Raw genomic sequence first — 14,260 nt, forward strand, 5'->3', positions numbered from 1 at the left:
GAAGATGCATCTTGAATTAACAATACTCGCCAATGATTACCGTAATTAAGGATGAGCTAGATAAGGGAGCTTTCTGGAAATTGATTGGGCTGTGAAGTGGGCAGATCATCGCATGATTTCATATGGTAGATGAGTGGGAAGCTATCAGGCCTTGCTATAGGGACCTCAACATTATTAGAATTTCAATAATGTGCATAATATTCTCAGAGTGTTGTATTTTTTGGACTTTAAATGGACCAAATGTGAAAATGACAGGGTAAAACAATGAGATACGTGTGAATCTTACTTTGAGGTCGAATATTAACGTTTTAGTTTTCAATTTCTTTTTTTTAGCCTGGCGACTTAAAGGTGCATCGATCCCGATCCTATCGACGGCCGCTCAGCTCGCCATCCAATTCGCCACCCCTTGACTAGAATCTTCTCATTTCACGTCTCACGATTGTCTCTCGGCAAATGTTTGCAGAACACTCACCTATTCGATTCGTTTGATTTTTTTAGAATCCCCGCCCCAGAATTTCTCCGTGGTAGAGCAAAGTCCACAGCGACGCCGCGTTGAGATAGAAAAATATTGATCCGGGCCACATGGTTGAAGTTAAGTTGGAAAGGGCCCAAAGACCACAGAAGCTTGAAATAAATTGGCTGACAACGATTATTCCAACCTGCGAGGTAAAGAATGATTTGGCTGCAAATATGGGGGTATATATTATTGTGAGTAAAATTTAGGTGGCTGTCGCTAGTGGTGACTGATTTTGACAGAAGTTTCCACGCAGTGAGACCTGTGGCAGATATTTACCCACTTGGTTGAAGATACTGTCAATAAGTTCACAAGTACTGAATTTTCCCAGAACTAAGGCTAGATTGGAGATATCTTACATCCTATTCCTGCTTGGTGGCCAACACACGGCTGGCAATCTTCAGTTTCACGTTCTTATTTCTTTCTGTATCAGATTATGAGTGCTGAAGTCAATAAAGGACATGAAGCTTGAAATAAGACATCTGTGTATTTAAGAATGTATACCGCAAATGCGTATTATAGAATAGAATGAAATAGCTCAAGAACCTGTGTCGACTGGGCTGTGTGACATGAGATAGACAGCCGGCTTCAAGTGTTGGCAAGGGGGTATGCTGAATAATCACGATGTAACCTCGTCAGACTTCTCCGCATTTTTGTGATAATCAAGCCAAAATTCCCAATTCCACTCATACACTCACTTATGGCGATACTAATCTGGTATCTACGAGCTAGCTTTTAGCTCGAGTTTCACTATATAAACTTACCAATTCCCCTGCATCTTCTAATTGATAAAAGATACTATTTCACATCCAAACATGAACAGCTACATGTTTCGGAAACATGTCAACCGTCACAACGTCATTCTCGAAGAAACTCAATATCTGGATATATCATGCTATTCGGTAAGGGTTGATGCCCACTCCATTTAGAGCAACAGCAGTGCTTGAATTAATCGTTGACGTGGTCAGGACCCCACTCTTGATAAAATCGAAGAGCGTCCATTGACAATGGATGAATTTGAGAACTTTATTCATCAACGGGTAGATAGTCCAACTTCTCCAGCCCGTCAAAGGTTCTTGGAAGGATTAACAGAATTCTGAATCCAGGGAACTTTCAAACCGCCTCCGCTACCAGAAGGTATCACTCGATTATCCGGCGTGCGATTAGTGTAAATTAGCATGTTTTCATGTGTGTGAAATATCTTGCACTAAAGCTGACCTATACTAGCCTTCAACAGAATACCAAACATCCGGATACATTTGGAGCGAATACTATGAGTCTCCAACATGATGATTATGTGACCATGGTCGAATCGTGGAAAATGCCACTTGGGGCTATTGAATGCTCCAATGCTCTCAGCGTGCTATTTTGGTCCTCTATAGAAGATACTGGAGGAAACCCACACTTGCGTGCGTGTTAGAAACACTTGAATATTTGAATTCAATGTTACGATTGTTAACCCGTGTGTGTAGAAATAATTTTTCGAAAGGCGAACGTGCGAAAAAAAGGGTACACTCGAGGCTGGGAACTAATTCTAAGCCATGAAATAAAAACAGGCACCACACGCGGATTCTGCAAAGGAACTGCATCGTCTAACATATTCGAGTGCGTTCAAACGTTGAAAGCATGTGTTTGGGAAACTTCTCATCCAATGCTTCTTCCGTTTTTGATTCTAAGTGAGGAAATATCCTACAAGGAAGATTTGAGGCAAAGGGAATGTAGAGACTGGCTACGCCGAATTGAACATGCAGTTTCGGCGCATGCAGGACCTAGAAAAGTTTCTGTAACAAATCAAACGAGGCCACTTGATCTTATCAGCCACGATATCAACGAATGCTACGCCCAATCACTATGGAGAGCACCTTTAGCATACATCCGTCTTATGGAATCCTTCCTGGAGACCATGGAGTTATTTAAGCAATATATCCCTGCCACAGGATCAAAAAATTTCAAAATTCAAAAAATACATGACAGATTTATCGCGGCGTTAAGGTGCTACAAAGCAAAACAACAGGGACTGGAAATTTACGCAAATACAACCCTCCAAAGGCTGGAGAATCAAAGAAGTCTTGCAAGTACCCCATACATATGGAAAATTCATTCCATTCGTCACTAATCTTAGTATCTAGTCCACAATTGTGCTCGCTCAACGCGATAGCAAGCTGCAGTATGATATGGGCAAGCTACAGTACGAAATGGCACTAGCGAGCAAACGGGATTCTTCTGCCATGAAGACTATTGCTATATTGGGTATTGTATTTCTCCCTGGGACATTTGTTGCTGTAAGATATTCTCCAAGTCCATGAAGATAAGGTTTTTTTGCTGAACAGTAACCTCAAGTCAATACTATCCACGACCTTTTTTGATTTCCAGAATGCATCTAATCTTAGTACAGCGGTTTCTCCAAGCTTTTGGATCTATTGGGTTATCACAGTTCCGGTTACGTTGATCATTCTGATATTGTGGTATTTGTGGGAAAAAAAGCGAGACGGAAGGTTTGTCAGGGAGAGGAATGAAAGAGAAGAAACCGAAGACCTTGCTTCGGAGATTGATTTAGGAGATTATAGCTTGCAGCCGCTGCAGAGAGCGAGGCCATTGGCAGACTATGAGTGAGAATGACATGACGTTATTTTTGATTGTTATTTTATCTCCGGATTTTCTCCATCGGAAATGATTCATAGTGCTGGCTCTGATGGATGATCAGTCCGACTGGAGGAACGGGCATTCTCAGAATCTATAGTAGAGGAATTGGACTCATGATCCACAAATAAATATCAAAATCCCCGCGGAAGTATCCAAAACCACGAGTCAGAGTCTCAAGACTACACGTATATCAAAGTCTAGCCTGTAAAGAAACAATGTAATGTCAGATTCCCAACACTGCAAATATCTGAATTCATACCCAACATTTCTCATCTGACACTATCGACTTGGAATCCAATACTGACACATTGGCCGACATTGATATACAAATTTTTGTGCGATTCTTTAAGTATATTGCCGAAGTAAGTCAAATTCTCCGTATGTTGTTGAGAATAAAGCAACAGCAGTAGATAATTAATCGTGCCGAGCCATTGGCTCTTACTTTCTTATTTTGCCTTCACCTCCGCACTTTCTATAATTTTCTCCCGGGAATCCAAGACCTCGACGCTAAGAAAAGCAAGCTTATGATCCTATTAGCATCTACTTTCGTATCGCGTAAGTGATTATATGCACGTATTGTAGAGCCAAGTGCTATATTGTTATTTCAACACTCTGATAGGGACTAAAAAAGCATCGTTCCCGAGTTTTCAAAAGTTGGATACTAGAATCAAATAGAGACGCCAGTGAAGAAATATGTGGGGATCAACATCGAACGAGTATGAAGTAGTAGACAGTATTCCTATGCTGTTTTGGACCAAGCTGCAGTCCTCAACTAGGCAGGAAACCAGGCTCATTTGTGGCAAGTTCTCACTTGGTTAGTCCGACAACTGAAAGGATTGATACTATTACTACTGATTTCCAAAATTTTGTATAACATCAGTCCTTGAATCGAGTATTCTGGGTGCTGACTGCTTATGGTTTTGATGAGAGTCACGATAGCGATCTGATTTCCTATTTTGGAAGATATCTCCGAGAAATTCTCTCCGCCCCCACTTCTGCTATGCGCACTTAGTCGAGTCGGTCTTGGTTGGGGATGATATTGAGTCGTGTAAAGGGTGCGGCTGTCTGATTATAGCCATGCCGGTTCTACTGAGTTGATGTCGGATCTATACAAGCATTGCTTTTCTTTTTACAAAGGCTACGGATATTGTACGTCATGTTATTACAGAGTACATATAAGTTTTTTAAATAATTTTTTTTAATAAGTTTTTCTAATAAGTTTTTCTAATAAGTTTTTCTAATAAGTTTTTCTAATAAATTTTTCCAATAAGTTTTTCCAATAAGTTTTTCTAATAAGTTTTTCCAATAAGTTTTTCCAATAAGTTTTTCTAATAAGTTTTTCTAATAAGTTTTTCTTATTATAATTATATACTAGAGCATATTGTAGAGGTTAAATAACTAGAATAAGAAAGCTAAAGAGAAAAGAGATCCTTAAGAGATCTCTTTATCTCTTATATACGTCTAGTTCAAGCTAGTCTTGAACTAGGCTGTAATGAGTCATAATGTGTATCACGTGATATTCGTTACACACTTATCCTAAAATCCAAAAGAGCCCTTTAGCTAAAGAGCTCTTATTTTCTTTTTTTCTATTAAAATATCAATAATAAACAGATTTCAATTTGAAATAATTATATTTATCAATAACTAAATATATAATTCATTAAGAATGAAAGAAATTTTCAATTTAATAATATATATATTAAATATTTATATAGAAATTTATACTAACATTTTATTCATATATAGGTACTCATGCTGCCAGAAAGTATACAACTCCTGCCTCAATAGGATTAAGTTACTGTGGGGAAGCTTTCTAGTGCTTAAAGGGGGAATAAGTTATTGAAATTTGTACTAAAAGCAGTACTGTAGGGCTTTAATATAAGCGAGCTATTCAATTGATTCTTTTTTCCAAAATCTCCATTTAATATAGTGGGATCGAAGAAAGCAGTGGATTCTATTGGCCCATTAAAGCCGATATAGCGTATTTAGCGCCGGAGTTGCATAATTTCTGACAGCACGAGTATTAACTTTGCCACCACAGGGCGATAAGGCTTAGCGAGATCCCCCCCTGTTGAAGCTTTTCGGGACCGAGCAGAGCTTCAGAATCAGATAACAATTCGAGGGGGTGGAGAATCAGGCCATCTATTAAAATGGACCACTACAAGTGCTTTCGTAAAAATACCAATGGGAATCAATTGATCGAACGTCAAGCTTTGAAGCAAAGTTTTGGTTCCTGAACATGAGTGATCATGAGCGTGAATTTGAAGGAAAGGCTTGGAGCTAATGACGACTTTAAAAACTTTTCCACTTTTGTTGCTATTATGTCCAGAGAGATCAATGTCAAACTGTTTAAAGACAGTAAAGTCCTGCTGTATACTATCTTCATTATGCCGTGCAGTGGACCCCTAGCCGTGGCTTAGATATTTCTCTACGGGTCATAGTTATAAACAATCTAAAGATTGTCTTGTGGCTACCTAATTGTGTGGTATCCAATTGCAGGCCAAAATGTGCTTGGTGCCTAAAGTTTGGAATGGTAATCTAAGAGATGTGACCTGATATATATGACGTGAAAACAACGTTATGTGTAGTTCTGGCCCTTGCCAACAACACGTTTCGGATTGTAACCATTTTCTCACGCAATAGGATAGGGTGCCAGGATAAACCCCTTGGTGGCTTCTGTACGAAATATCGCCGCATCTATGTTGTTGCTTTCGCTTGGCTTCACCTCGACTACACGAAACTGTATTGAAAGAGTAACTCTAGACGAAATCCAAAAGGTGGCTTATATTATTTTAAAGATACTTGGATATAACATTTACGACCAGAACTCGTCGGCATCTGGCAGATAAGTGGATTTGTGGATTACACCGACTGTTTTAAGCCCCGATTTTCCACTTGAGATGAAAGCACCTTTATGATTTTTTGATGTCCACGACATTTCTTCATATGTAAAGTTCATGATGACGTGAGCCAACCTTGCTTATTCCAAGGCAACTCTTACCAGACTGTCAATAATGATCCAAAGTCTCCAATATTTCTAAAAGTTCAATCATCAGAGGAATAACAGCGCGATTCTTTCTGAAAATAAACTTCGGCTTAGTTAATACCCGAAAAGTCCGTACTGAAATTAGCGGAGCCTCTGCCAGATTTCGAGCTAATTTTGGCATGTAGAAACTTGACATGGGGAGTTTTTAATCTCAATCCTTGATATCCACGTGAAACTTCAGTGTAGAGCTCTCAATCTAAGATTCTTGATTAACGCGGGTGATCAACTCCAAATGGTAAAGTAACATCCCATCTTTCTTAGCGCGGGCCAATTTGTTCGATGCAAAGACTACCGGTCTCGGGATGGGACCTTCAACTTCTCGAATCAGTGATTCGAGACGTACATGGCCCTTCAAGGAGAACGTTCTACTTTCTGAGAACCGCAGATGTGTCAAGCAAAAGATTGTTCTTTGTCAGATTCACATTACGGTAAGGTTCTTCTATCGTGTCCCAGTAAAGAGAGTAATTTTCTCTTATATCACCGACAATATACATATAACAAGGTGTACTGTGCTCTACAGCCATTATTGCGGGTCAATACAGCAAAACGAGGTAAATATTACTCGGGCTCGATCATTCCAACGATTCCCACGTTTGCGGAGCAGACCTCGAAAGCTTATGTCAATCAACCTGGTTTGCTCTCCGCTCCCCTTTGCAGTTAGTGTTATACGGGATACCCTTTATGAGCATTTGGTGGCTCGAGCGAAGGAGTAGATACCCACACGATATCTCCGCAATCTTGAGTTCTATTTCGATGGAGCCAAATGTAAGATCTCGAAAAGTTCTCTATGGACTGTCCAAGCGAGATAATGGCTCTAGCTCAGATGGTGAATAGTGAGCACCAGTTGCTATTAATTCGTCATGTCAGCATGGTTGAGATATGTATGTAGCAAGTGTGCTCGTATCGAGCTGGAGTTTCAACATCCAGTGTTTTGAAAAGCTTCTTTCTTAGATCGGCTTTGCTTGTATTTGCTCGTTTGTTTGTTTCCACAAATCTCTTTTTTTGATGCTTTAATCAGCAAATATTAAACTCAGAGCGCCCTTACCCACGATGAAACAAAGAACTCCCGAAAGGAAAAATGTCAGAAGTACTGGATCTCGTTCACGTACCGGCTGCATAACCTGCAAGTAAGTGAATGATCGGTGAGCATCTATTTCACTAGTTCGTCTTAACTCTACCTTGATATAATTCTGATCTCATAATTGGATCAGGTCCGAGGGTTGAATGCAACGTCAAGTGAGAAGTTACACTCCCGTTTCATCACTAAAAACAAGCTTTGAAAACTGACAGATACTTCAAACGTAGAATTCGACGCGTAAAATGCGATGAAACAAAGCCGGGCTGTCAAATATGCCAGAAATTTGGCCGTATGTGTGATGGATATGATGAACGCAAGAGCGTTAGTTTTCAGCCACAAACTAATCCAAGGAGAATTTTTCCTAAATAGAGACTAAGCAATCATCACAAACAATGTTGGCACCCAAACCTTTACCACTTTCATTTCGAATCACACTCCTTGGAGAACAAGAAGCAATATACTTCCAAATATTTCAACGCGAAACTATAAATAACCTTACCGATGGCCGGAAATCACCACTTTGGCATGGAATAGTAAGACATGCGTGTCTGGAAGAACCATCCATCTTTCATTGCGCCATAGCCATCGCTGCTCTGGATCAAGCATGTAAATCTAGGTCATTGAATACCTCCTCGGGCTTTGACTTTCATCATCGTCATGCACTTCAGCAATACGGAAAGGCGCTGAAAGAATTACAGAAAGTAGTCGCTCGAGGCGACTCTTGTATTCGCACTACCCTCATTTCCTCTTTACTCATCTTTTGTTTTCAAAATTTTCATGGGGATGTTCGACTTGCCATAAACAATGTCAGGACGACGATAGATCTCATGTACGATTGGATCTCTAGCCATACGAATACTACTGCCCATATTGGTTTTAGTCCCGCACCGCATATCCTCGAACATGAAGTGGTTGAAGCATTTGCTCGTCTTGATGCACATCTCTTAAATGTATGTATAACTTAGGTCATTCTACCACGACCTTTATCCTCTATATCACTCAAAGGAAGGTACAGTTCGACTAACATGCTTGTTTTCTAGTGGATTTGTGTTTCCCGATCTTCATGCGATATCATTCCTCTTGTTTCCCCAAATTCTTTCAACGCTTTACCAATCCCAACCATTTTTACGTCCCTCAAGGAAGCGAAACTTTCTTTGGACAACATCATATCCCGACTCTTCCTGGACAAAGTTTCCGGCCCAACTGCGCCCTCACTGACAAGCATTTCCCAATACACCATTTCAGAAGCCTCCGAGCCTCCTTTTGCAAAAGAACTGAGATCCTGGACATCCGCATTTCAACTAATTTTTGACATCTGTCAATCTCTAATTAACAGAGACCCAAAGGATCATAGCGAATTTATCCCTGCCGGAATCTTGCGCTGTCAATGTTTAGCACTAAAGATTGTCTTCTGGTCATCATATTATTCTCGTCTGAACATCGATTCATGCAGTTCATCTTTTAACTCCCCATTTCCAAAAGCTATACAATCATCTTCTCAATTTGCAAATAAAGATGATGATAAAGAAGTGCACAAACTTTTAATTCCAGTGTATTCCGAGATCATAACCACTTTCAGAGCCATAGTCAATCATCCAGCATTTGTCAAATCGTTTATTTTCGGATGTGGCATTCTACCTCAACTTTTCGTCGTGATATGTAAATGTCCAGATGAAATGATAAGACGAAAAGCAATACAGATATTGAAGGATGCTGAAGGAAGAAGAGAAGGGATTTGGGATGCGAAGACTGTGGGACTTGTTGGCACAGATATATTGAGATGTGAAGATTTTGATGAGCATGTGAGGAGCCTTCAGAATCAGGATTATGTTTCTTCTACTGGAAACCATTTAAGCAAGGAGAATTTTATCGGGAACAATGCATCAGCTTGGGATGATTGTAAATATCCACGTCAAGAAATTCGATTGCAGAAACCCACAAAGTGGGTTGAAGTCCACTTTGCATATCTGGGGATGAAGATGAAGTTACCGGTCCTGAGGCGGGAAGAAGAGACGAATAATAAGCAAGGAGTGGAGTATTCTTGGGAGAGATATAACGATGAGGTCGAGGGAATGCATCTGCTAGATTGGGTGGAACAATATCTTGGTCCGCGTGGTGATGGTTTGATTTCGGGATTTGTTGGTCTATGATGTCTTGGAGTAGGATTAGTATTTGATTTTTGGAGTTATGGAATTACCAGTTGATAAATGGCTAATGAGACGCGGTTTGGGTGTTGGCGTTTTGGAAGTTCAGAGATTTTATCTATTGCTCGGAGCATCTAACAATAGACAAATATTAGAGGAGGTATAGAGTCTCTGAGAATATTTGAATGATAAATACGTATCTTGCCCCGTGACTAACGAAATATAACTGAATAAGTCATCTGATGCTAGGCGAGGGGTTGTCACTTGCATCATGATGACCCGCACTAGCATCTGATATTTCATCCCAATATTTGAGACTATAATACCAGCTGTATTTACGTCATAGTTCAGACGACATACATACGAGATCCGTTTCAGGTATATGTTATATGAGTTCTATCAAGCCATACCTATGCTCGCTGGTGATCTTACTCTTGTTTTGGCGTATGAACACAGGACAGTGCTAATGTGATAAGAATGCAAGGAGATGGAAGACTACAACTTGATGATATGTATATAATTCCCAAACATATAAAGGGTTTGTTCCTAGGTAAATGGTCAATGATCAAAGATACAATCACAGGTAGTACTTCATACGATATTCAATGTAACCGACGATGTTGATGTTGATAAAGAATGCCAAGTCTTTTCTCCAAGGTAATGTGCCGCTAATTTTTAGGCTTCACGCTAAGAAGCACCTGCCACTACCATGACCATGACCACCTACTTACGACATCATCCCGAATGACAACAAGACTGAATATCTGAACCTATACAAATACAATCACAACATATATACTTACAATACCAACCTACGATCACCACAAGGAATCGCTCGTATTCGACAGACTGTGATAACCATCAACATCAAAACATTTCTGAACTGTGGAATCATAACTTGTCTGTCCCACATTTCCCAGCTCCGCAATTCCTACATACATCAAGAATCATGATGTCCACCGCACTTACAACCACAACTCCCATCTCCTCGTTTCTTACTCTTCCTTCCGAACTACGTCTGAAAATCTGGTCCAACCTCCTTCCCGGTCCTCGTACACTTCCAATCCGCTGCTCTCGAATCCACAAATCTTATTACACTCCTGTCCCCACTTCCGTCCTGCTATCAATCTCTTCCGAAACGCGAACTCTATTTCTCGAACACTATTCTCTCCTCCACCTAAACCCCTCTTACAACTCCACTATATACATAAATTTCGCACTGGATACACTTTTTTTTGACCACGAAGAATGTTCACCTATCGGAGATTTGGCTATGGATTTCAACACTTGTGCGCAGAAGGATTTGATTGAGAGAGTGGACATCGATGTACATTTATGGGAAATTATGCGATTGTTTCGATTTGATGCTTTGGCGGAGATCAAATACTTGTATGGACTTAAGAATTTGAGATTTGTTTTGAGGAGATCAAACATCGAATCGAATAATGGAGAAGAGGATGAGGCTAATAATATGAGGGCGAGAACTAGGGATGTATGGGGAGGAAGGATGTTGATCGAGGGGCAGACAATGGAAAGAGAGATTGCGCAATGTCAGTGGTATGTTTCGATGGTGAAGTGGGAGGTGGAACATGGGACTCATCAATGGACGGACTGTAAACCGAATGTGCAGATGTGCATTATATGAGGAGAATAAGAAGGTTGATGAGACGAGCGCGAATGAATAAGGAGAACAGGGATTGCATTTTATGGAGGTTCTGTCTGCAGTATCAAGACTAATCTCCGAAATTCACGAGGCGTGAAAATCGTTGCACAAATCTTTACGAATATACGAATATACGAAGATACACGAACTAGGGGTTACATTGGGAGAATAAGGTCACACCGCCCATGAAATCTGTATAAGAATTCCAGTGTTGCCATCTCGCAGAAACAATGGAGCCTGCGCTCTCAGACCTACGAACACATCTATAGATGTGATATATCAAGATGCGAAATGAACCTTCAGGCTGGCTTTTTGTCCAGTCTCTCGAATGTTCAGCTCTCATAACAATACCTTCTATTGTTTGTACAGACTCCCGGCATTCTGTCAAGGAAGGTTTCTCCTTTGATGAATCTCTATATCACCGTCAACCCACATCATTTCACACCAAAGACCATCTTGGATATACATCACGCCTGTCAAGCGACACAGGGGAATATCAGTCACCTAGCAAGGGATCTCTTGATAAAAGGACAAGAAATATCCGCAGGACTGGATAGAACTGGCTCGGTTACCTAGGTAGTAAATAGCTTTCTCAAATATACACACCTATCAACCCCCCAAACTTCATTGGTACAATAGCATGATTGTATATAAAAGAATACAGCTTCGATTAAATATGTATATAAAATAACATTTACATCCATGAACTAAATGTTTCAATTTAAGTACCCAGGTATCTTAACATAATAACAATACGTAATCTCAAAGTACCTAGGTATTCAATAATTAGTCCGGACTACAATCCATCAATAAAAATTGTTAAATCTCTAAATCAATTAGAATCTTCAAAATTTTACATTATAAGTTATTGGACCATTATCCGAACGATCGAATACCCTGCCTGTTGTTAATAATAATGATAATAATATATATATATATTCATATATGTACCTGGAAATCTGAAATAAAAGAATATTCGTCTTGGAGATGGGAGATGGATACTTGATAGCTAGGTTGGTATTTAGATTTATGAATATATGGATATATGAATAAATAAATGAATGAATAATAGTTGATATTTTATATGATAATTATGTAATTTTTGATGGATGGGTGGATGGATGGGGTGGATGGATGGGTTGTATGAATGGATGGGGTGTATGGATGGGGTGTATGGATGGGGTGTATAGATGGGGTGAGTTTGAATTGTGTGTATATATGTGTGTGTGTATGTGTTTGTGTAGTATATAGTGTGTAGTATATAGATGTCTAGGGAGATGGGAGATGGGAGATGGGAGATGGGAGATGGGAGATGGGAGATCAGATCAAAGGGATACTTTTTGTGACTTGTGGGCTTTGGATGTATGTATGTATGTGTGTATGTATGAGTGAGATTTATGTGATGGATGTAGGATATGATATAATATGATATAATATGATATACAGTACATATATATATATGTATATATTTAAGAAGCCATGCAAACCAACCACCCCTCCCACCAACCTCAATAACTCATTCCCTCTCTCTTCACCTCCCCCAAAAACCTCTCCACAATCTCCGACACCTCCTTCGGATTCTCCTGCATGACCCAATGGCCCGCCCCCCGCACCACTCTCGTCCCCTTAAACCTCGTACATCTTTCGCCCATCTGTTCTAAGACCCCCGGTTCCTGATACATGCCCCAGTCTTTTTCTCCGCTGACAAACAACATGGGGATATCCAAAGTTTTTCCTGCGAAGAGCGCAAGCTCTTGGGTGTAGTAGGGAGATGTGAGGATGCGGTACCAGTTTAACATTCCTTGGAAGCCCGTGCGTGTGTATTCGGATGTGTAGACGGAGAGGTCGGAGGGGGAGAGCCAGGTTTCCATTTGGGAGAGTGAGGAGGCGGGGATGGACTGCATGGTTGTTTGGATGATGTCGCGCATGGTGGAGTGCAGCGGCATGCTGTAGTAGGGTGGCAGGTGTTGGAGTTCTTCTGCGGTAAAGGATTTGAGGGGGTGGGGGGTGTTGCCGGTCCAGTGTCCGGATTTGAGGTAGAAGTAGCCGTGGAGGAAGGAGGGGAGGGTGGAAAGGGGGGTGGAGAGATCGCTGGCGGCTTGTGCGGTGGAGTAGTAGGTTTTGTAGTGTTTGAGGGGGGTGGGGAGTTGGGAGAGGGAGGTGTGGATGTCCGGGGTGGGGGTGGGGGTGGAAGTGGAAGTGGAATTGGAGGTGGGGAGGAGGGGGGGACCTTTGAAGGGGTGGGAGAGGAGGATGACGCTGGGTGGGTGTTAATATATATTTGTGGGGGAGAAACATATGATATGATAGGGGAGAAAAAAATACGTAAAGATGATCTATCGAAGTGACGCTCCGCTGGCCCTCCGGGGGCCACTGCCGTGGAGGCAGAACATTACCCTTCTATCGAGCGTAGCGAGCTAAGGGGGTTTGGGGGCTTGCCCCCATAAACAAAGCAAGCAAATAAGCAAGTACTTACTCACTTACAAACCAGCTCTCACAAGCAACTCAAATCAAATCCAAAAACCTCACACACCGAGAAAGAAAACAGGGAGTCCTACGATTTAAACAAATCCGGTCTCATGACTCCACACCAAGCTGCCACCACCGCCCCCAAATCATGACCTAGCACACATGCTACATTTTGATGGCCGAGGGCGTGGACTAAAAATACCATGTCGGTGACGAGACGCGAGATGGTGGTGGTGTGCAGGTCGACGGTGGAGAAGGAACGGGAGTCGTGGCCGGTGGTGCGGCCTGCGCCGCGTTGATCGGGGGCCACGACGTGGTAGCCGAGGGAGGAGAGGGTGGGGAGGAGATAGCGGTAGGAGAAGGAGAGTTCGGGGAAGCCGTGGAGGAGGAGGAGGAGGGGGTGGGATGGCGAGCCTGAGGTGAGGAGGTGCTGGGTTAGGGTGGGGGTGGAGAGGTAGAGGGAGGTTATTCCTGGGGGGAGGGGGAGCGGTGGGAGAGGGGTGGAGGGGGTGGTGGAGGTGGTGGTGGACATTTTTGGATGGTGGGATCGAGTTGGAGATGGAGATGGAGATGGTTGTGATGGATGTAATGGATGTGATGGTTGTGATAGGTGTGGAAATCAGTGGTTAATTGAGATGTCAAATAACTATTAATATAGACATCTTTGTAGGTAGGTAGGTAAGGTTACACTCTTCCCAATTCT

At 41.5% G+C, this 14,260-nt stretch overlaps 4 protein-coding genes across 4 annotated transcripts; 3 read left to right on the forward strand and 1 right to left on the reverse strand.

Annotated features, from left to right (window-relative positions):
• Positions 1 to 1,521: 1,521 nt before the first annotated feature.
• EAE98_004974 (uncharacterized protein) lies at positions 1,522 to 3,127 on the forward strand (the record flags this gene model as incomplete). Its single annotated transcript, XM_038952595.1, has 6 exons — positions 1,522 to 1,554; positions 1,621 to 1,682; positions 1,742 to 1,923; positions 1,987 to 2,585; positions 2,644 to 2,796; positions 2,855 to 3,127. 6 exons carry the CDS (start codon positions 1,522 to 1,524, stop codon positions 3,125 to 3,127), a joined length of 1,302 nt encoding a protein of 433 aa, XP_038811245.1.
• A 4,546-nt stretch (positions 3,128 to 7,673) lies between these two features.
• On the forward strand, positions 7,674 to 9,431 carry EAE98_004975 (uncharacterized protein; the record flags this gene model as incomplete). The annotated part of the gene is made up of 2 exons (XM_038952596.1): positions 7,674 to 8,231; positions 8,322 to 9,431. 2 exons carry the CDS (start codon positions 7,674 to 7,676, stop codon positions 9,429 to 9,431), a joined length of 1,668 nt encoding a protein of 555 aa, XP_038811246.1.
• A 946-nt stretch (positions 9,432 to 10,377) lies between these two features.
• EAE98_004976 (uncharacterized protein) lies at positions 10,378 to 11,070 on the forward strand (the record flags this gene model as incomplete). The annotated part of the gene is made up of 1 exon (XM_038952597.1): positions 10,378 to 11,070. The coding sequence occupies one exon, from the start codon at positions 10,378 to 10,380 to the stop codon at positions 11,068 to 11,070; it is 693 nt and encodes a 230-aa protein (XP_038811247.1).
• Positions 11,071 to 12,596: 1,526 nt separating this feature from the next.
• On the reverse strand, positions 12,597 to 14,089 carry EAE98_004977 (uncharacterized protein; the record flags this gene model as incomplete). The annotated part of the gene is made up of 2 exons (XM_038952598.1): positions 12,597 to 13,347; positions 13,647 to 14,089. 2 exons carry the CDS (start codon positions 14,087 to 14,089, stop codon positions 12,597 to 12,599), a joined length of 1,194 nt encoding a protein of 397 aa, XP_038811248.1.
• Between the last annotated feature and the right edge of the window lie 171 nt (positions 14,090 to 14,260).

This window comes from Botrytis deweyae (assembly GCF_014898535.1).
Source record: "Botrytis deweyae strain B1 chromosome Unknown BDEW_009, whole genome shotgun sequence".
NCBI classification, from domain to species: Eukaryota; Fungi; Ascomycota; class Leotiomycetes; order Helotiales; family Sclerotiniaceae; genus Botrytis; species Botrytis deweyae.